Genomic DNA, 23178 nt, shown 5'->3' with positions numbered 1-23178 from the left:
TGTGAGGACCTACAGAGCTGAAATATTCTTATAAAAATGTTTGTTTGTGTTCTGCAGAAGAAAGACAGTCATACACATCTGGGATGCCATGAGGCTGAGTAAATGAGAATTTTCATGTTTTGGGTGAACTATCCCTTTAACTTTCTCTACTGATGAACTAGCTATAGATAATCTTAAAGTAGATTACCATAAATAACTATAAAATTGGTTTGTATTGATGTTTTGAGCAGAAAACAGAAAAGTTTACTTTTTATATTATGTATATTCTTATGGAAATAAAACTTTGATACACGGTTGATACACTCAACAACAGTCACTGATTGCCCAGCATGTGTGTGCAGCCCTCCATTTGTTTTTATATCTTAGGTATTTTTGGAAACATGCAAGATTTCCATGGCAGGGCATTTTATCATGCTTTATGGCTGGGTAAATTTGTCACAGCAGTGCCCGTCCACTTTTTTCAGCCATCTTGCTTCCAGAAGTTCTTTCCCATTAATTTTTTTCCATAAACTTATACTGTAAGTATAGAAACAATACAGTATATTTTGATTTTATGGCAATATATTCAGATATACACAAATATATAAGTAGTTTGAGTGTGTAGTAACACCTACTTGATTGCGTCAAAGTGTGAAGGAAGGGGCGGTCATCACAGAGCTCGTTTGCTGCGGTTTGTTTACCGCGACTCTCTGATTGGTGGATATTTCTCTTCATGATTCATGGGTAGTGTAGTTCTTCACCAGGAATTAGCCTAAACACAGTTTAACCTTTCGATGTAAATCTACGTCATTACAGCTAAAGCTGACCCTTATCTTCCTTACCTTGTGAATTTAGGCTACTCTCCAGTTTGAGAAGGGTCTGGCAACTGGTTGATGCTGTGAGTGATCGCTAGATGTCGGTATTTAAAAGAGGAAGTGAGTCTTCTGAGCGGAAGGATGCGTGTTGTTATTACTGAGATTTGATGATGATGATGAAGTCTTGTGAAGGGAGAGCTGTCATAACTGCAGCATATGGACTCTAAACTCTTTACAAACAGAAATGGGCTGTTCAGACACCGGGAGTGATCATAAAGTCCTGTGTGTGTTCACTTCAGCCCATGATAAAGAATAAAGTCGTGTTTAAAGCAGAATCTCAGCTCCCGGGCGTCTGATCAGGGTCAGTACATTTCCTGTTATTATACTAATTTAAATTATGTATGTTACTGAAAGGAAGCGTCTAAATGTATTTCCTGATGTTAGCTCCGTTTATTCTCCTTTGCATGGAGGAAATGCTCATTTGAGTCGATACTCGTGTCCAGTACAATTGTGTTCACTTATTTTTATTCATTTATATGTTAGTTTATAGTCTGTGCTATGAATTTAGTTGTTGAATATATCATGATTATGCTATCTAATGGTTGCTTTTAACATAACCCAAAAGGACAGTATGAGAGGTTTGAGGTCTGTGGTTTCATGTACGAGGTTTATGAGGTTTTGCTTTGGTTTAGCTTACTGTTACTTTTGTAGGACATTCAAATAAACACTAAGCAACTTCTTAGTGAACAATAGAGCAATTGAGAAGGAAGAAATTGGGAAATGAAAGCAGTGATTGTATTTTTCTCTCTTTGTTGCCCCCTTCTCTGTTAGAAACTGTGCCATATATCTGGCTGTCCTACATCATCATACAGTGATTTGAAATGATCTGGGTCAGCGTGGCGGGCTTTTGACATACGACACATCTTAACGGTGATGTCATTAAAAATCATGTTGAGAGTAGTGTTGGGTCCAAGTCCACCTTAGTCGAGTCCGAATGAATCTGTTCATGAATTTCTTTCTGAATCTTTATTCTCTATCTGCCGACTGATTTGGGAAAATACAGTACATACAAATGAGTAAACACAGTAGTAATTAGCACTCACTGAGAAGTTAGTCTCACGATTTGACTGCAAATGCTACATCCAAAAACACTGGAAAAGCCCATTGATAATATTAGGACCAAAAGTGTCAGAAATGTAGGCTAAAAAAAAAAGACGTGCATAAGTTACACGGTGGTTTACAATAAAAAATAAAATAAAATAAACATTTTAAAATAAAAACGTCATAACCAAATAAATTCAACTCGTAACATGAAGCTTCATACACAAACTCTGTCATCGAATAATACAGTTATTTTATAGTCTATAATTAAATTATAATCAAAACATTTCACTGCCCAAAATATCCTAATACTTTGAGCATGGTTGAATGTTGTGAATGCTGGACAAATGCTGTAAAAGAATGTATTTTAAGCAGCTCATCAATGCTTTGAAAATAGTCTATCAATAATAAATAGGTGCTGTTTATCTGTTTAGAGTTGCTGTCTGCTTTAGTAATAACACTTTTTTTCCCCAACTATTTAAAAAGTTACACAGTTAATTCATCAAGCTATTATGGACCAGTTCAAGCTGACAACACTGCGTGGACCACAAGAGACTACAGAAGCCTTCATGTGTAGATACATTACACCTAAAAAGACTTCAGATCCAATATTAATACTATTTTTATTTCGATATGCTGTTTTTAGTAAACTGTGAGAGACATGATGTGGGTGACTTGACTCAATGAAGTTCTTGATTTTCAGTTTTTAATCACGATGAAACCACAATGCGAACACCGTCTTGGCTGTACAAACACCACATGCAATTTGACCAGTTGTCAGGTCCCGTGTCGTGTGAAACTGCCTTGTTTAGTTTCTATTATATTGGATACATACCCATCTTTATGTTTTCGTCGTGCCAGCCACCTCTATAGTCGATGGTATACTGTAGTCTCTGTAGTAACATTCAAGCCTATTGGTTGACTGATGAGTGTGCCTGTGCACGTGCATATGTATGTGTGTATGTTTGCTTAAACACAGTGAAACAACTCTGGCTATGTCTATGACTTCAGGGGCTAATACAGCTGCATGCAGACAGAGATGTGTTCATTAATTTCTGTTTTGTTATTTATTCATTTTTTTCATTGCATCTCAAATGTCATGGACTTGGCTGGACTTGGAAAAAAATCCTGAGTCCCAAAGGCTCGAGTTCATGTCAAGTCCGAGTAAAATGCATCCGAGTCCGTGACAAGTCCAAGTTCATTAAAATTGGACTCATGACTCGAGTACCCCAACTCTAGTTTGGAGTTCAGTACAAGTCAATCTTTGTCGACAACATCTGTGACTAAATCATTTCGACCCGTCCCCGAGTTTATAAATCATGACAAGTAAAATGCTTACAACGGTGGTCTATGGAGCACCATTGCACCAGAATAGCTTAAAGGTTAAATACACACAGTTTTCAAATTATAGCCACAATAATTAAACATTAAACGCGTCAACACGATATTAGTGTAATAAAATCACTTACTAATTGCACTTACTGTGCAAAGTTATTTCCAATATTTCAACTCCTGCCATGACCATGTTAAGCCGAAGAGCGCGGCAACTTTCGATGATTCACGCAAGGACACCAGAAATTGAGAGTTCACACAGAGAAATATTAAAGGGTTAGTTCACGCAAAAATGAAAACTCTCTCATCATTTACTCACCTGCATGCCATGCCAGATGTGACTTTCTTTTTTCTGCAGAACACAAAGATTTTTAGAAAGTATTTCAGCTCTGTAGGTCCATAACATGCATGTGAATGGTGGAAAGAAATTTGAAGCACCAAAAAGCACACAAAGGAAACATAAAAGTAATCTACACAACCCCAGTGGTTTAATTCATGTCTTCAGAAGTGATATGATAGGTGTGGGTGAGAAACAGATCAATATTTAAGTCCTTTTTTACTATTAATCTCCAGTTTTGACCAGCCTTCCTATAGACCCTTTTCTAGGGTTTTGGAATGCAGAATTAGGCTAAACAATTGCAGGTTAAAGATCGATGGCAGTGAATGAATATAATTGTCACTTACCCATTTGCTCCAACAGCAAAAGAAAACCGCCATTATTACATTTCCACAATACTTCCACAATTACTGCATTCAAAAGAGAGAAGCTGGCAAATTTACTGTCACTGTCTCAACAGCTGTATTAGAAACCTCATTGCATCTGTTTTAACTTGTTTTTTAAAACTTATTCCAGGGTTATATAATACAAAGTGTAATGTTATAAATTTACACAAAATTCATATTCTTCGTGCATATCGTCACCTACAAGGCTGTAGTGCAAATATGATTTATTTATTATTTTCATTTCTTTTATCCCTCCCTTCTTTTTTCTTTCTCCTCCCTGCCCTGTAATTGGTGACAAGCACTAAGAATGCAAATTGCCAAAAAAAGGCAAAAGAAGAAGAACTAGGTCCTCTCGTGAAGGCACATAGGAGAGCTGGTCGAAAGTGGAGATTTATAGTAAAAAAGGAATTAAATATTAATCTGTTTCTCACCCATGCCTATCATATCGCTTATGAAGACATGGATTTAACTACTGGAGTCTTATGGATTACTTTTTACATTTTTGGTGCTTTTTGGACCTTCAAAGTTTCGGTCACCATTCACTTGCATTGTGAGGACCTACAGAGCTGAAATATTCTTCTAAAAATCTTAATTTGTGTTCTGCTGAAGAAAGAAATTCATACACATCTGGGATGGCATGAGGGTGAGTAAGTGATATGAGAATTTTCATTTTTGGGTGAACTATTCCTTTAACACATAAATAGAAGTTCATTCGTCTAAAACTGTAGTCCTGCTGTCAAAAGTATGTTTGAGACAATTTTACAGCTCAGATAACACGCATTTGGATGGACTGGACTGTTCAGACACCGGGAGTGATCATAAAGTCCTGTGTGTGTTCACTTCAACCCATGATAAAGAATAAAGTCGTGTTTAAAGGAGAAACTCAGCTCCCGGAGCGTCTGATCAGGGTCAGTACATTTCCTGTTATTATACTAATACTAATATACATAAAAAGAAGTTAATCAGTCTAAAACTGTAGTCCCGCTGCTAAAAGTATGTTTTAGACATTTTTACAGCTCAAATAACACACATTTGTATGGAAGAATTAAAGTACTTCGACAAAAATATGAGCTGTATACTGTATTTTTGCTATTAACCCTTCGGTAATGCCTTGCCTCATAGAGTTCCATTTTAAGAGCATTACCTCAAACATGATTTTTTCATGGTTTTACAAACTGATGGATAAGTTGAAAGTAATTTCTGTGGTAATGAACACCTTACCACAAAAATGCGGTCATACTTAACTTGTTTCTAACAGCTTTTTTAAAGGTGACTTATCTAAGTTTGGATGATATATTTGTCATGCAGGGATGGAGGCGCACAGTTCGGGGCTCAGCAGGAAGAGGAAGAGAGTGGAGTTGAATGGAGAGATAAAAGATGGAGAGTGTGTCCAAAAAATACCACTAAGGACTTTGGTAAATGATACGAAGGCGTCTGCTGTCTCCTTTTATATCAAAAAAGTGTGATGACATAATTTCCTGTGTACAGAATACACTGATCTTGAGGTCTGTGTTTGTGGTTATAGGGCCTGAGAGATCCTGCACCATTCGCTGATGAGGTGGAGGCTGCAAAAACACCATATGTTCGCGTTAGCATGGAAGAGGCTCAGCGTGGAACTCCAGGTGTCTGAATGTCTCCTTTCTCTACATTTATCCTCTTTTCACACACAGTCTCTGCAACTGCGTATTTTAGTTACACTCAATGAAGAAGTACCACCAGCATAATCTGTATATACTGTTGAAGCCAGAAGTATACATACACTTAGGTTGAAATCATTAAAACTAATTTTTTAACCACTCCACAGATTTTATATTAGCAAACTATAGTTTTGGCAAGTCGTTTAGGACATCTACTTTGTGCATAACACAAGTAATTTTTCCAACAATTGTTTACAGACAGATTGTTTTACTTTTAATTGACTATATCACAATTCCAGTGGGTCAGAAGTTTACAAACACTAAGTTAACTGTGCCTTTAAGCAGCTTGGAAAATTAAAAAAAAATGATGTCAAGCCTAATTTAGCTTCTGATTGGCTAATTAGTCAATTGGAAGTGTACCTGTGGATGTATTTGAAGGCCTACCTTCAAACTCAGTGCCTTTTTGCTTTTGACATCATGGGAAAATCAAAATAAATCAGGCAAGACCTCAGAAAAAAAAACTGAGGACCTCCACAAGTCTGGTTCATCCTTGGGAGCAATTTCCAAATGCCTGAAGGTACCACGTTCATCTGTACAAACAATAGTATGCAAGTATAAACACCATGGGACTGCGCAGCCATTATACCGCTCAGGAAGGAGATGCATTCTGTCACCTAGAGATGAACTTATTTTTGTGTGAAAGTGCAAATCAATCCCAGAACAACAGCAAAAGACCTTGTGAAGATGCAGGAGGAAACAGGTAGACAAGTATCTATATCCACAGTAAAAAAGTCCTATATTGAAATAACCTGAAAGGCTGCTCAGCAAGGAAGAAGCCACTACTCCAAAACTGCCATAAAAAAAAAAAAAAAAAGCCAGACTACAGTTTGCAAGTGCACATGGGAGAAATGTCCTCTGGTCTGATGAAACAAAAATTGTACAGTTTGGCCATAATGACCATCGTTATGTTTGGAGGAAAAAGGGTGAGGCTTGCAAGCCGAAGAACACCATCCCAACCGTGAAGCATGGGGGTGGCAGCATCATGTTATGGGGTGCTGTGCTGCAGGAGGGACTGGTGCACTTCACAAAATAGATGGCATCATGAGGAAGGAAAATTATGCGGAAATATTGAAGCAATATCTCAAGACATCAGCCAGGAAGTTAACGTTCAGTCTCAAGTGTGTCTTCCAAATGGACAATGACCCCAAGCATACCTCCAATGTTGTGGCAAAATGGCTTAAGGACAACAAAGTGAAGGTATTGGAGTGGCCATCACAAATCCCTGACCTCAATCCGATAGAACATTTGTGGGCAGAACTGAAAAAGTGTGTGCGTGCAAGGAGGCCTACAAACCTGACTCAGTTACACCAGTTCTATCTGGAGGAATGGGCCAGAATTCCAGCAACTTATTGTGAGAAGCTTGTGGAAGGCTACCCAAAATGTTTGACCCAATTTAAACAATTTAAAGGCAATGCTACCAAATACTAATAAATTGTAATTAAACTTCTGACCCACTGGGAATGTGATGAAAGAAATAAAAGCTGAAATAAATCATTCTCTCTACTATTATTCTGACATTTCACATTCTTAAAATAAATTAGTGATCCTAACTGATCTAACTCAGGGAATGTTTTTTATGATTAAATGTCAGCAATTGTGAAAAACTGAGTTTAAATGTATTTGGCTAAGTTTTATTTAAAATTCTGACTTCAACTGTAATTAATATAATCTGTAAGATTTCTCTATAACTCCCCATGTCTCTTTAGAGGACCGTCCAGTGCGTGTCTATGCAGATGGGATTTTTGACATGTTCCATTCAGGACACGCTCGTGCTTTGATGCAGGCCAAGTGCCTTTTCCCCAACACACATCTCATCGTAGGTGGTGAGTTTGGATACTGAGCTGCAGCAGCCTGTTTAGCAAGATTAAAAACTTCTACTTTGAAGAATAGTTCATTCAAAAATGAAAATTCTCTCATCATTTACTCACCCACATGCCACCCCAGATGTGTATGACTTTCTTTCTTCTGCAGAACACAACTAAAGGTTTTTATAAGTGTATTTCAGCTCTGTAGGTCCATACAATGTAAATGAATGTTGACCAGAACTTTGAAGGTCTGAAAAGCACATAAAGGTAGCATAAGAGTAATCCAAACAACTACAGTTGTTTTATCAACGTCTTCTGAAGTGATTCAGAAGACTTAGATTTTGGGTGAGGCATGATTTTGGTCTCTAGGCAGGATCATGATTTCAAGCTTGATTACAAAAGTCATGATCCAAGGAGACTGCTGATGTAAAGATTTATAGTGAAAAATAAGTTCCATTTTGGTCTGTTCACACCCAAAACTGATTGGGTCACTTCAGAAGACACGGATTAAACCACTGGAGTCGAATGGATTACTTTTATGATGCCTTTATGTGCTGTTTCAGCTTTAAAGTTCTGGTCACCATTCACTTGCAATTTATGGACCAACAGAGCTGAAATATTCTTCTGAAAATCTTCATTTTTGTTTTGCAGAAGGAAGAAAGTCAGACACATCCAGTAATTATTTTAACAACTATTTTTGTTACAGTAAAAATATTGGAAATCAATTAAATATTATGTATAAATACAAAATAGCAAATAATGGTATTATTTAAATATGTATAAATACTACTTTTATATCAGAATAACGTATCATTTTTGTTGATTTATTATCTTTTTTTGGGGGAGGGTGAACAATTTTGGATGAACTATTCCTATAAATTGTTTTTAATAGACATTTTCTGTCCCATCCTTGTTTTCCAGTGTGCAGTGATGATTTGACATATAAATTTAAGGGCTTCACTGTAATGAACGAGGACGAACGTTACGATGCAGTGAGTCACTGTCGTTATGTTGATGAGGTGGTCCGGAACGCTCCGTGGACACTGACACCTGAATTTCTGGCCGAGCACAGAGTGAGTGTCAAGACAACATTATATTTTAAAGGGGTAAAAAAAAAAAAAAAAAATATCATGAATTTAAATGCATTTAACTTAACGTAAAGTACATGTCCATAAATTCAAAGTATATAATCTTATGACAGTGCTATCTCACTGAAATAGGAAAAAGCTTAAATAAATATATCCAGATATGATGACCTTCACAGATAGACTTTGTCGCCCATGATGACATACCATACATCTCAGCAGGAAGTGATGATGTTTACAAACATATAAAGGAGGCAGGTAGGTATTAGCACAACTTGTGCATAGTATAATTACACAAATGTCAAAAAATCTATTTTTATATTTCTGTCAAAAGAGCAGACCTGTGGTAGAAGTACAAGATTCGCTATTCAGTTTGATGTTTGACTCACTTGTTCCAAGGCATGTTTGCGCCAACCGAGAGAACAGAGGGCATCTCCACATCTGACATAATCACACGCATCGTGCGCGACTATGATGTTTACGTGAGACGAAACCTGCAGAGAGGCTACACTGCCAAAGAGCTGAATGTCAGCTTCATCAATGTGAGTGTACTTGACTACACTCATGTTTTAACTGCACTTTCCATCTAGGACTATTTCGGTAACACTTTACTATAAGGTTCCATTAGTAAACTTTAGTTAACTGCATTAGTTAACATGAATTAACAATGAGCAATACTTTTACAGAATTGATACATCTTGGTTATTGTTAATTTCAACATACTCCAATACAAACGTTGTACATGTTAACATTAGTTAATGCACTATGAACTTACATAAACTAACAATGAACAATTTGTATTTTTATAAACTAACTTTATAAAAGATTAATAAATGCTGTAAAAAAATACTCACTGAGCATTTTATTAGGAACACCTGTACACCTACTTATTCATGTGATTATCTAATCAGCCAATCATGTCGCAGCAGTGCATAAAATCATTCAGATGCGGTTCAGGAGCTTCAGTTAATGTTCACATCAACCATCAGAATGGGGAAAGAATGTGATCTCAGTGATTTGGACCGTGGCATGATTGTTGGTGCCAGACGGGCTGATTTGAGTGTTTCTGTAACTGCTGATCTCCTGGGATTTTCACACACAACAGTCTCTAGAATGTAAAGAGAATGGTATGAAAAACAAAAAACAACCAATAAGCAGCAGTTTTGTGTACTCGTTGATGAGAGAGGTCAACAGAGAATGGTAACCCAGATAACCCCTCTGTACAATTGTAGTGAGCAGAATTGCATCTCAGAATGTACAACATGTTGAACCTTGAGGTGGATGGGCTACAACAGCAGAAGACCACGTCGGGCACTTTATTAGGACCTTAGTGTTCCTAATAAAGTGCTCAGTGAGTGTATACATTATTGTCCATTGTTAGTTCAAGATACCTAATGCATTTACATATGGAAACTTATTGTGAAATGTTACCACTTATATATATATAATTTTTTTTTTTTAATACTTCTTCTATAAGGGTATTTCTTAAACTTTGGGCATTTTCATGCCCTGGAGGTTGATTTTTATTAAAACGAACAGATTTCAACTTTTGTGGTTTTGTTAAATGAAGGTCATATTAAAACTTACTTTGAAACTTTTTACCAGGCCATCATAATTTATTTTTGGTATTTTTCAAATGCGTTTTATGTACAAATTAAAGTTTTAATTTAAGTTTTAGCCTTGTCCCAGACTTTCAACATTTTAATTTTTTTTATTACGACTTTCCCAGATGTCATTTCCACCACAACAAGCAATTTAGCCCTTAATAAAAAAATTCAAAAGTTATTGTACTTGTTGACCAATTCGACAGAAGTGTCAGTGAAGAGCATGCTTGAGATGAAATATGAGACAATATGTCTGAAGAAAACAAAAATCAAGGTAAATATCTTAAAATATTTTAATTGGGCTTCATTTCCAGTCAAGCTGTAATTTTGCCAAATTATGCAAAAAGAGTGAAAATATTATTGTGTGTATTTAGGATACATAAAATGTAAGCTATGAAATTAGCCTTAGGAAGACAAAGGAGTCAGCTATTTTTATATATACAGTACTGTGCAAAAGGTTTAGGCACTTGTGAAAAATGTTGCATAGTGAGGATGTCTTAAAAAAATAATGCCATAAATAGTTTTAATTTATCAATTAATGTCATACAAAGTCCAGTAAACATAAAAAAGTTAAATCAATATTCGGTGTGACCACCTTTGCCTTTAAAACCGCACCAATTCTCCTAGGTACACCTGGACACAGTTTTTCTTGGTATGTTGGCAGATAGGATGTTCCAAGCTTCTTGTAGAATTCACCACAGTTCTTCTATCTATTTAGTCTGTCTCAATTGCTTCTGTCTCTTCATGTAATCTCAGACTGACACAGTGTTCAGTGGGGGGCTTTGTGGGGGCCATGACATCTGTTGCAGGGCTCCCTGTTCTTCTATTCTAATCTTTTCTAATGTTTGGGAGTCTAAAATGTATATTTCCTATTGACACACTAAAGCTGAAGATATAAATAACCATCTTAAGACAAATGCCTTTGTGAAACATATTATGTGCCAAAGACTTCTGTACAGTACTGTGTGTGTGTGTGTGTTTTTTATATATATATATATATATATATATTATATATATAAACACACACACAATTATTATTATTATTGTTTTACATTTAAAAATGTCATTTCCACCACAGAATTCTATTAAACAAAATAAAAAATTTGAGATGTGGTACAGATGACCCTGGTGGGAATTTTCATGATTTTCAGAGTGTGTGAAAAATGTTTTAACAAGACTTTACTTTCTGAAAGTCCACAGTCCATATATGAGGATACTCTACCCTCAATTATAAATCAAACTAAAATTATTAGTTAGGAAAGGTTTGAAGTGTTAGCGTTCATTGATCTGCTCTGTAGACCTCAGCTAAGCTCCATGACTCTGGTGCCCTCTTCCTCCCAGGAGAAGAAGTATCACCTGCAGGAGCATGTAGATAAGGTGAAGCAGAAGGTGCGGGATGTGGAGGAGAAGAGTAAAGAGTTTGTGCAGAAGGTGGAGGAGAAGAGCATCGACCTCATTCTGAAATGGGAGGAGAAGTCACGAGAGTTCATCGGGAACTTTTTGGAGATGTTTGGTCCGGACGGGGCACTAGTGAGTCAAAACATCTTTGAGATTAATTGATGTTTCAACAGGTCATTCTAAAATGCTGGATCCAAAGCCTGTCATCAAAATTATTTTCTTCTGTAACCTCCCAGAACTATCTGACACACTTTCACTCCTGAATATAAGGCATCTGCTGCAGAACGCTAGCAAACATGAAGTTTGTCAGAGCATTTTGTCTGCATACTGTAAACCACAAGTCATTTATTACATTAAATAAAAGCACCGCTGTGGCTTCAACTTCCATTTTATTTCTATTTTGACCCATTTTCACAAGAAGTGATGATTTTGTCCTCTTAAACGCATGGTATGAAAACACTGCTTTATTCACAATGTTTATATATATATATGTATATTCTGCTTTTTCTGATGAAAACTTGACTATTGACTTCAAATGTGGTGCAACACATCTTGAGCCACCCCATACTTGAATATATGCAGACACAAATGGAGCTTTATTGCGTTTCAGCGAATAATGACTTAAAATTAAAACTGGTTGTCCATTTTGAATTTCCATGAGAACTATTTCTTTTAAAGATGTGTTTGTCAACAGATACAACCATCCATACACTCATTTCCCTATGTATGATTTAATATTATTTATCACCTGTCTTAACAGAAGCACATGCTGAAAGAGGGAAAAGGACGGATGTTACAAGCCATCAGTCCCAGACAAAGCCCCAGCAGCAGTCCCGTACGCGAGGAGCGCTCTCCTTCCCCCACCTTCCGTCTTCCCTTCTTCACCAAAACCTCTTCACCGTCTTTTCCTCCTGTTCACCACAGCAGTGCACACTTCAGTAAGGACGAGGATGACTAGGAGACATCCTTTTCCTGCTCACAAGCAACTGTTTTTCACATTGAACATGTTTTATATTCTTTGAAGGAGTAGTTCACCCAAAAATGAAAATTCTTTCATCATTTACTCACCCTCATGCCATCTCAGATATATATGACTTTCTTTCTTTTGCAGAACACAAATAAAGATTTTTAGAAGAATATCTCAGCTCTGTAGGTCCATAAAATGCAAGTGAATGGTGGCCAGAACTTTGAAGCTCCAAAAAGGACATAAAGGCAGCATAAAAATAATTAATAATCCAGTGGTTAAATCCATGTCTTCAGAAGCGATATGATAGGTGTGGGTGAGAAACGGATCAATATTTAAGTCATTTTTTACTATAAATCTCCACTCTCACATTCTTCTTTTGTTTTTGGCAATTAACATTCTTACATATTTCCACCTACTGGGCAGGGAGGAGAATTTAGAGTAAAAAATAACTTAAATATTGATCTGTTTCTCACATACCTATCAAATCGCCTCTGAGAATATAGATTTAACCACTGGAGTCTTTATCTGGGGGGGATTTAAATATTGATCTGTTTCTTATCCATATCTATTATATTACATCTGAAGACATGGATTTAACCACTAAAGTCATATGGATTATTTTTATGCTGCCTTTATGTGCTTTTTGGTGATTCAAAGTTCTGGTCACCATTCACTTGCATTGTATGTACCTACAGTGCTGAGATATTCTTCTAAAAATCTTTGTGTACTGCAGATGAGAGTAAGTCATACACATCAGGGATGGCATGAGGGTAAATGATGAGAGAATTTTCATTTTCGGCAGAACTATTCCTTTAACTCTGCTGTCTGAATCCTGTTCTTTAAAGCCATTATGAATAGCCGAGAATAAAAATAAAGCAGGTTCATGGCTGTTTTCACAGCAGCATTTTCAGTGTAAGGTTTATCTGAATAAGGAAAATGTATTTAACTGGCCTTAACACAATAGTGAACAAAATCATCCATACAAGCCTTTCTAAAGATTTTGGTCCCACATCTCTACCACACACCTCCCTCTCCCTCCAGAGAGATTTGCTGCACACCACTAAACCAAAAGGTGACATATTGTTGGCCTATTCTTTGAATAAATCATGTGTTAGGCTTGGACCTTGCATAATTATGCATTTTTAGGGCTTAAAACCTTTTTGCATTATGCCATTTCAGCATCTGCTAGTACATAATCTCCATTCTCAGTTATGCATAAAACTAACTTTAATCTGCATTCACTGTCTAGATCTTTTCATACTTGAAGAGGGGCCAAATTTGGGACTAATTCCAGGATGGGGGAGGGATCCCAGGACTCAGTTGTCCTCAATCCATTTGCTCTCTTTTATAGTTGTGGAATGTTTCTTCTTTTCTCAGTTAATTAGAAAGTCTGGTTTTAGTTTTCAGTCATATTTTGTGTGGATCACATTCCATGTCTTTGATTTCTTATGTTAATTCTGAACTTTGTTAGCCGTTTTCCCTCAAATGGACACTAACTCATCTCGGACTCCAATGTGAAGTAATAATTTGGTGGCCTGGCAGTGGCCATGTCTGTCTCTTTTTACTAGACCTGGCATTTACACCCTGTGCTATTCTGTGGCATGGGTCCCAGTCTTTCTGGAAAGGTTTTGCATGCTGAATGTTTACATTACCAAAGCCCAGTGGGGGACAGCGTTAACACAAAAGGGTACTAGGACTTGTGTTCGTTTACATGTTTACATAAGACAGAAAGACTTCAGTTGGATTATATGTGTGCCATCTTCTGTGGTGTCTGAAAAAAAGACTTTGTCAGACACATTATTAGGGGACATCTTGTTTTAGATTATCATTGTGAATCAACAGAACATTATACCAGTAACGCCAGTGGCATCAATCACAACAAACATTCACTGAACCATTTATGGCCAATGAGAGTAAAATAACTTAATATACACTCTATGTCTCTTGTGGTATGTTCACTGTGTTTTTATTGGGACCAAAAGACAATCACTACTGTATGTATTACAGCACCTTTAATGTCCAATAATATACCATTTTTGGAGAATAAAAACTATTTAAAAATAATAGCTAGAACAGCCAGTAGCCCTGTTTATACTGTAGGAGGCAGTAGATCAGAAGGTCCAATTTTTGACCGGCCCACCGGGAATTCACCCAATCCCCCACAATTAGCCACTCTGGCCCTGCATAAAATTAATTCATACGACTTAAGTGGTTAAATACATGTCTTCAAAAGCAATATAAGTGTGGTTGAGAAACAGATCTAGTTTAAGTCTTATTTTACTATAAATCTTTTGTTTTAGGCGATTTACATTCTTCCTGCAAATCGCCACCTGTTTCTGTTTCTCACCCACACTTATCATATCACTTCTGAAGACGTGGATTTAACCACTTGATTACTTTTATGCTGCCTTTATGTGCTTTTTGGACCTTCAAAGTTATGTCCACTATTCACTTGCATTGTGAGGACCTACAGAGCTGAGATATTCTTCTAAAAATCTTCATTTGTGTTCTGCAGAAAAAAGACAGTCATACACATCTGGGACGGCATGAGGGTGAGTAAATGATGAGAGAATTTTCATTTTTGGGTGAACTATTCCTTTAAAGTAATGTGAATAATCATTTAGAATAATGGGAATTATTTTATTCATAAATTATTTGAAAACTCAAAGTCTTCAGCATTAAATTAATATTTATTTTATTGTCATGAAAATGTTACAATGCAAAGAACCACTGAATAGTCATGATTTTTCAATAACTTTTTCAGTTGTTTGTGATTACTAGTCTATAAAATATTTAAGAGTTTAGAGAGCTTAAACAGAAAATGTTCACCACTATAGAAATGTACTGAAATTGTATTAATTGTATTATTAATCCATGACTTTTCCTGGGCTGGAAATCACTATTTTAAAATTCAATGATACTGTATTTACACATTATTCATGCCTGTGGGAACCCTGAAAGAATCCTAATGGTGATCTGTATGTGTTTTCATGAGATTCACAGAACCACATCTGCCTGTAAACAAACCATTGCAGGTCATTCTTTAAGACAGTCTGGAGTTGATCACCAAACAGAGATGGGTTCACTGCGGTGGAGGTCAGAGTGGTATCAAGCCCTGGAGTTATAGCAAGTGGTCAATAAATCCATCAGCTGTTGTTGGAGGACTGCTCTGGCTTCAAGCGGATGGCCCAGGAGTTAGCTGAGACTATGTTACCGCGGCGATGGATGCGACAGGTGTACGTCCCTTCATTGAATTCATTGGCCACAAGCCGCAGATCCCGATCTTTAATTACAATATAGCCAGGAATGGATGTCAATAGCTGCTCGCCGTCCTTATACCAGCTAAATAAGACACGATAGTTAAAATGACATACAGAACAATGCTCTTGATGTGTAATAGACAGGTTAAGACAAGCTCTGATCATAAGAGGTGCAGTGTAAAATTTCTGTGCCACAAGTGGCACCGAAAGAAATTGCAATTAGTTTGTTTCAGTGCCCAAAATAGCAATGCTGACTCAACCAATGGTTTGAGTTTAGGGCAAGACTACATGTTTGAACACTTTTTGCAAATCACTTTGGTGCCACTAGTGGTGGAGAAATAGCACACTGCATATTCTCTGCATTCTCTGCAATGCATTCCTTGATCTATCTGTTAGGAGTAAAGAATGCTCTACCTGACTTTTGGAGGCACTAGGGAATTTTTTGTCCCACAGCGGAAGCCCACAACTTTTCCTCTAGGCACAATTTTGATCTTCACATTTTCAGGTGGAGGGGTCGGAGTGGACACAGCATCCAGAGGCTCTGAGGTGCAAAGGACTTTAAAAAGTCTGTATGTTGTACACAAACATACAATATGTACTTGTTTGTTACACCATGTCTACCATGTCTACACCAGACATGAGCGTCACACTGACAAATCAAAACAAAATTGCACTTATTATAATAAAGAAACTGTCGACTCTGGCCTGATGCAGCAATAACATTTATGTAAGAATTTAGAACTATTTATGCAGATCGTTAATAATCGTTTAACGTGAATAAGGTGAATAAAGCCAATTGAGTGTGTTTACATGCACACCAATATGCTAATGACTATAAAAAAATCAGCTTATTCCAAAGATTTGACAAGAAACTCGCATTTACAAGTGACTTGAAATCATCAGATTATTCTCTGCTTTTGACATCAAAGCGTAAACAGGCATGCGCACAACTCTTGCGCACATTGGATAAGCCGGTAAGAATGCGACTAAAGGTGTTAACATGCAGAGTGAAATTGGGGTAATTTGCAAAAAATCTACTTTTGCTTAAACCCTTTATGACATTACACCAATAAAAGAAAACCTTAAAGCGTTTACATGACCAAACACTTTGTTGGCTTATTAAGTACAATTGGTGTAAGATTGTGCATGTAAAAGCGTTCATTGTGTAAAAATATTTTCCTATTCTAAAATAGCCCATGTAAAGTCAATTTTTATTCCAACGGATTTCCATTGAAAATAAAGTAGGACAAAAAAGAATACTGTGAACAATGAAAGAATTTTTGTATAGGAGTGTAATGCTGGCAGAAGATGTAGGAGTGTGATCTTTTCAATAGTTTCAGTGTCTCACCGTAGCACAGGTTGCAGCGCTGTGGGCAGTTTTTCTTCATGAAGCTCCGCCTCATCTCACAAAAACCCAACTGGGCCCAGGGATCACACACACGCTTTTTGTCCATGCACCCTGATGCACAAATGCATGCACAGATGAGAGCGATAAGCTTAAATGGTGGAGAGATGTTGAACATGATGGTTTTCTGAGCAAAAAGCACAAGAAACCGACCACTTGCTGCACTTATATTTCTGCAGCTCTTTTTAGCTTACCGTAGAGGCGCTGGATGCCCCAGATATCATCTTGGGCAATATTTCGCTGACCTGTGTAGGTTGCATTAGGGTGCATTAGAGCATTGGGGTCCCGTGAATGCCATAGTCCTAAGGTATGTCCAATTTCATGAGCAGCTACCTGAACCAGGTCATTCAGCCATATACCTTTACAGGACAAGAACAACAGGGCAGCAAACTGGAGAATGGATGAGCTGAAGTAGAATGATAAACCAGTATAATAATGAACCAACAATCCAAAGTCTAAATGCACCCAACTAGATTTTCTGCCATTTTGAATCATGTAAGAAACATTTTTTATTTCCAAATTTAACCAAATTTGGGTTAGATAATCTCGAAAGCATGGCAGTAAAAATATTACGTGCTTTTAATATTGCAAACCAATTTTATGTAATGCTTTAATAAATTTTAAAATAACAACAAAAGCCTGCCATATTGAATGGATTCACATACTGTTTTTTTTTACAACTACTCCTACCCCATTAGTCCAATATTCACCAAAATTGGTGCAAATCATCTTCAGACCAAGCTTCACAAAAGTCACCAAACTGATATTTGGTTTTCGATACCATTATCCAGAAAGACGTAAACAAATTTACTGGTGAAGACACCAAAAAGGATGTTGAACTTTGCATGGATCATTGCCACAATGTACAATGGACTGCTCTGGCTTCAAGCAGATGGCCCAGGAATTAGCCGAGACTATGTTACTGCGGCGATGGATGCGACAGGTGTACGTCCCTTCATTGAATTCATTGGCCATGAGCCGCAGATCCCGATCTTTAATTACAATTTAGCCAGGAATGGATGTCAGTAGCTGCTCGCCGTCCTTATACCAGCTAAATAAGACACGATAGTTAAAATGACATACAGAACAATGCTCTTGATGTGTAATAGACAGGTTAAGACAAGCTCTGATCATAGAGGTGCAGTGTAACATTTCTGTTGGCACCAAAAGAAATTGCAATTAGTTTGTTTCAGTGCCCCAACATAGCAATACTGACCCAATTATATAATTTATAATTTAAAAAGAAAAAAGAAATTTCAGCCTGTGTATGAAAACTTCATGTTTGCTGCTTGCGTAACATTTATAAACATGTTATATCAAAGAGCAAATATATATATATATATATATATATATATATATATATATATATATATATATATATATATATTTTTTTTTTATTTTTATTTTTTTTTTTTTATTATTATTTATTTATTTTTTTAATTTTTTTTAATCCCCTTTTCTCCCCAATTTGGCATGCCCAATTCCCACTACTTACTAGATCCTTGTGGTGGCGCAGTTACTCACCTCAATTCGGGTGGCGGAGGACAAGTCTCAGCTGCCTCTGCTTCTGAGACCATCAATCTGCACATCTTATCACGTGGCTCATTGTGCATGACACCGCGGAGACTCGCAGCACGTAGAGGCTCATGCTATTCTCTGCGATTCACACACAACTTACCACACGCCCCATTGAGAGCGAGAACCACTAATCGCGACCACAAAGTTACCCCATGTGACTCTAACCGGGCCAATTTGGTTGCTTAGGAGACCTGGCTGGAGTCACTCAGCACACCCTGGATTCGAACTCGTGACTCCAGGGGTGGTAGTCAGCGTCAATACTCGCTGAGCTACACAGGCCCCCTAGATTGATATTCTTCTCCACTTCCTGACCAGCACATCCACCCATTTTCAATAAATGTAGTAGGTCAGTACCTTGCTTCCAGCTGAAGCGAGATTTGCCCAGAATCCAGAATTCGTGGTTGTCGAAGTGGATCTCCCCACGTGGGGGAAGGAAGGCGTGGGCCAACTCACCGTTCAAACCATCAAAACATGGGTGCAGTGGAGACAACCAACAATCTGTATGATTGTATGTGTAGAAGCCTAACTCCAAAAGGAAAGCTGATTAGCCTTTCACAAAAATTGAAGATTCAGCTGAATGGCATACTCTTTACTAGAACCTTCGTCAGCCTGCCAAGTTCATATGCTTGATGTCTTGGCTCTGTTCCTGCAGACTTACCTATTGTGATGTCAGCACTTTTGTTGGGGTTGGTGATTTCAGTGAAAGTCAGAGGGGAAACATCACTCCACTTTGTGAAGGCGATACTGATAGCTTTGCGGGTATCCTCTTTATTCAGCGTGTTTGGGAACTTTGTGATCCTTTAAGACAGGAACGTAAATTAGAACCAGACAAAAAGGAATGGCAAATTACACTTTCAAAGTGTCTCTATGGCTGCTATCAATTCAAAATGCACATTTACAAATGCTCTAAATCTGTGTTTGGCTATGACCCAACATTCCTGGATTCAGTCTGTAGTTCCCAAAATATCTCCATCTGTCTATATTTACTCCAGGAAGTCTACAACAATCATGATCATCAAATGAAAGACTCATCAATTTCTTGGCCATTCACTCCAAGTCAACTACAGTTTTTCTTATGTCATCAAATTCATTTTTTTCCCCCTCCTATTTATGTTGATATAGTGAGTAAATGGTGTTCCTTTCCTGGTGATCTCCGATCTCTCTCACTTGTAGGTGATGTTGAAATGCTCCCACTTGTATCCCAGTGGGTTGATGGCATAGCGCTTGGACCGACCCGGACCTCCATGTGATTGCATGTCCACAGGTGGAGGTGTCTGCACACATGGTTTATGTAACTGAATACTAGCCACCTGAATTAAATAAAGAAAAAGAAATGTGGAAAGTGTGATACGCGTAGATACGCTTTTCCTTGCATCTATTTTTCTACTGAAAATAGATGTAAGTATATTTTATTATATCGTATTTTGTATTGCATTTTGTACATTCTGTTTATATATTGTAAACTGTGTGTAATATTATATCATGTGTACTAGATGTGACATGTTTACTGTGTTCCTGGGGTAAATCACCAAGTCAAATTCCCTGTAGGCTAAGTGAAAATTGGCAAATATACACAAATTGCGATTCTGATCCACATGACTAATGTAAGTCAAATTTCAGAGGGGCTCAGTTCTGCACATTCTCTGCATACCTTCCAGCATAGTGTTGCACCAACCCTAGTTTTGGCAAAAGATGGTATCAGTGAAGATCCATGGTGGCATGGTGATAAACAAGAAGCCTAAATAGATGAACAGCTAATCTTATTCCAAAGCAAATCGGTTGTTCAGTTCAGTTCTGGTTCTACCTGGTCTCATCTCATCATATCAGTTTTCCATGCAGCAAAAGATTTGGAATATCTGTCACCCACATGTGAACAGATCCGCCCAGAGACCACCCTCTGCCCCTCCCATTGACCTTCAACACTTTTTCCTCTCTTTCTTCTTTTCCTCCTCCTTTTGCTATTTGCAAAGCTTTTACAACTTTTTACCAGAAGAAAATGTATAAGATCCACCACAGAATGTCTTGAAAGTGAGTTAATGTGTAGTTGACATGGACTTTTAAATGTTTTAGGTTCAAATTTGAGGTGCTGTAACTGGTCGTTATTTCTTAATTATTTTTTTTCTTTTCTTCTTTTTTATGGAAACCATTTTGAAACATTTTTGCAGTTCATTTAAATAGTTAAGCAGTGTGACAAATGACATTTTAAAAGGACAAAAATTCCATATTGTTTCTTAAATCATCAAATGGTCATACACTTTGTATGACTAGCCTATGCATAATAATAATGCAAGAATTCGATTTTTTTTTTTAACTAGTTTTAGATGAAGGGTAGAAGTCAGGACACTGCTACTCTATCCAACTGCTGCTTTCTTTCATTTGTGACCATAACATTTTTCAAACATTAAGTACTTTACATTACTAAGTTGAGCTAAGGCATTATATTATCTCTTTACCTTGTGTTTACTCCACGCAGGCATTGCCACAGGCACAGCATTATCCAAAACCATCAGCAACAACGCACAGGAACAAACCCAGCGCATCTTTAAACCTGAGATGGAAACTTTCCTCACTTTTACTATTTCTTTGACAGATTATCTTCCACTTTGTGTGTGTGCTTCAGTCATATTTTGTCATCCATATATTCTTGAGAATTCAAGTATTTCCACTGGACTAAATCCATCCAAATCCGTGCGCACTCTTGCTGGACACACGTGACAACGTCTCCACGATCAAACGCTTCGGGTAAATATGTTTAACACTTGCAGTGCACTTTCTTTACTACACTTCTGTTTATTCGCCTGAACTTTCACTCTCTCCGGGGCGCAGAAAGGATCCTGCAGGAGTAAAAAGCGCCTCCCCGCTTCAATCTGATGTGGAACCACCTCCTCCTTTCCTCCCTTGGAGTCCCTTCAATCTCCATACAATAGTCGATGTGTTTCCTCTCAGAATAACATAGTGGTTATCAGAAATACCAGGAATAGTTCGCGCAATTTCTTCTTGGGGATGTCTCCGTGACAATACGCACGCAAAACTGTTAACGTTTTAAGGCCAAACATGACAACACACTTACCTGATTTTACAGGTGTTTCAGGTCGTTTCGCGTCACCTGTTCCCAACGAGTCATTTACGAGAGGCGTTTTATCGTCAAGGAAAACAAATGTGGGACTACCTATACATTTCTTTGAGGGAAATTTCGATAAAGGTACAGTTATATTGTTAGAAGGAAAATTATGCCTAAAAGTCACTGTTTTTCCATTTTAAAACTGTGGCTTAATACATTTAGCTAAATAAACGTGTAATAAAGTCAGCTGCAAACAAAAAAGTGTTCAGATGAGTGATTTCACATATCATCTTGTCGTTAAATTAAGCATTAAAGGTGCACTCAGTAATTTTTTCCTCATTAAAAAAAGTTTTACTCCTAAAGAAATGAATTGTCATTTTGAAACACATATATAAAATCATGAGGATTCTTGTCGTATAAGTAACCTTATAAAAGCTGTTTTATTCTACATGGGGGAGGGGCGCCCTCATGGGGGCTGCCATTTTAGAATCACATGACCAACTGAACAATACTCACTTAATCTCAGTAACCATCTTGTTATTGGACATGTTCACTCTTGGATTAAATTAATCATTGCTGATTGTGAATAGTGAATTTCTACAATGGCATCTGTTACTGAAAACTGTTGATTTTGAATGATGCTGCATCCACACCACTAGGTGTCACTGTAAGTCCAAGATGACACGAGTTACGGAGTGCATCTTTAAGCAACAAACAAGTAAAAAATGTTGAATAATTTACATTGCAGACCAAACTTTTTGTGCATTTATTCTCCACCAGTAGAAATAGTTCAGAGAGAAGAGCACAACTTGCTCACTGCACTGATCTCAATACTCTGTTTTGAACCAGTGATGTTTAGTTTCATCCGGGTATTTCTCACTTACTCTTTTATGAAAACTGTGGATTCAGACATAGTACGCCATTGGCATACTATTTTTGGCATACTGTACAGGAGGGAAGTATAGATATTCGGATGCAGCATCTGTGTTTTTTAATGAATTAGTTGAGTCAGTGATAACATAAAAGACACTCATTTGTCACCACCTACTGGTGTATGCAACATCCAGAAATGGTCGCTGAATGAATCAGTAAATAAAATCAAAATGAACAAATCGAAATCCCCACCACTACATGGAAAGCCACGAACATAGAAAGTGGAGTGATACAATTAAGCGTCCCAGTGCTGTTGAACTGTATATCAGCACTCTTGGAATGCATCTCGTTAAGTCAGATTCGAGGACCTGAACTAACTGTTGTATAATTGCTTTTATCCACTGCACTCTTTTTTTCAGCATCTTTATGAAATGAAATTTGTGAAATAAAATCAGTTCTGGGTTTACTTTAAGTGCAGACAAATCGTTCCAAATA

At 37.3% G+C, this 23178-nt stretch overlaps 2 protein-coding genes across 6 annotated transcripts; one reads left to right on the top strand and one right to left on the bottom strand.

Moving 5' to 3' along the window:
* The first annotated feature begins 928 nt into the window (after nt 1-928).
* On the top strand, nt 929-15657 carry LOC127417056 (choline-phosphate cytidylyltransferase A-like). Of its 4 annotated transcripts, none has more exons than XM_051656752.1 (11): nt 929-1155; nt 5259-5365; nt 5476-5572; nt 7354-7470; nt 8374-8525; nt 8717-8795; nt 8937-9079; nt 11483-11671; nt 12300-12477; nt 15022-15058; nt 15542-15657. In XM_051656752.1, exons 2-10 carry the CDS (start codon nt 5261-5263, stop codon nt 15054-15056), a joined length of 1095 nt encoding a protein of 364 aa, XP_051512712.1. In that variant the 5' UTR covers nt 929-1155; nt 5259-5260; the 3' UTR covers nt 15057-15058; nt 15542-15657. The 4 variants fall into 4 exon arrangements, with proteins under 4 accessions (XP_051512712.1, XP_051512713.1, XP_051512711.1 ...); XM_051656753.1 differs by having other exon boundaries at nt 15510-15647; XM_051656751.1 differs by having other exon boundaries at nt 15502-15638.
* mmp23bb (matrix metallopeptidase 23bb) lies at nt 15652-21338 on the bottom strand. Of its 2 annotated transcripts, none has more exons than XM_051656749.1 (8): nt 21203-21338; nt 19917-20059; nt 19408-19547; nt 19104-19271; nt 17366-17530; nt 17115-17225; nt 16181-16307; nt 15652-15848 (listed from the first exon to the last, which is right to left on the bottom strand). In XM_051656749.1, exons 1-8 carry the CDS (start codon nt 21287-21289, stop codon nt 15653-15655), a joined length of 1137 nt encoding a protein of 378 aa, XP_051512709.1. In that variant the 5' UTR covers nt 21290-21338; the 3' UTR covers nt 15652. The 2 variants fall into 2 exon arrangements, with proteins under 2 accessions (XP_051512709.1, XP_051512710.1); XM_051656750.1 differs by having other exon boundaries at nt 19917-20023; nt 21203-21309.
* Nucleotides 21339-23178: the final 1840 nt, after the last annotated feature.

The sequence above is a fragment of the Myxocyprinus asiaticus genome, chromosome 26 (assembly GCF_019703515.2).
Source record: "Myxocyprinus asiaticus isolate MX2 ecotype Aquarium Trade chromosome 26, UBuf_Myxa_2, whole genome shotgun sequence".
Lineage (NCBI taxonomy): Eukaryota > Metazoa > Chordata > Actinopteri > Cypriniformes > Catostomidae > Myxocyprinus > Myxocyprinus asiaticus.
This window is presented reverse-complemented; position numbering and strand designations above follow the sequence as displayed.

What these genes read in the sequence shown, in the direction of transcription:
- mmp23bb (XM_051656749.1), bottom strand. Translation starts at nt 21,289, where the DNA reads ATGCGCTGGGTTTGTTCCTGTGCGTTGTTGCTGATGGTTTTGGATAAT. An exon ending in TCGCTTCAGCTGGAAGCAAG is followed by an intron (nt 17,531 to 19,103) that starts GTACTGACCTAC and finishes TGTCCTGTAAAG; the next exon opens with GTATATGGCTGAATGACCTG. An exon ending in CTAGTGCCTCCAAAAGTCAG is followed by an intron (nt 15,849 to 16,180) that starts GTAGAGCATTCT and finishes TGTCTTATTTAG; the next exon opens with CTGGTATAAGGACGGCGAGC.
- LOC127417056 (XM_051656752.1), top strand. Translation starts at nt 5,261, where the DNA reads ATGGAGGCGCACAGTTCGGGGCTCAGCAGGAAGAGGAAGAGAGTGGAG. An exon ending in GGCTCAGCGTGGAACTCCAG is followed by an intron (nt 5,573 to 7,353) that starts GTGTCTGAATGT and finishes ATGTCTCTTTAG; the next exon opens with AGGACCGTCCAGTGCGTGTC. An exon ending in CACACATCTCATCGTAGGTG is followed by an intron (nt 7,471 to 8,373) that starts GTGAGTTTGGAT and finishes CTTGTTTTCCAG; the next exon opens with TGTGCAGTGATGATTTGACA.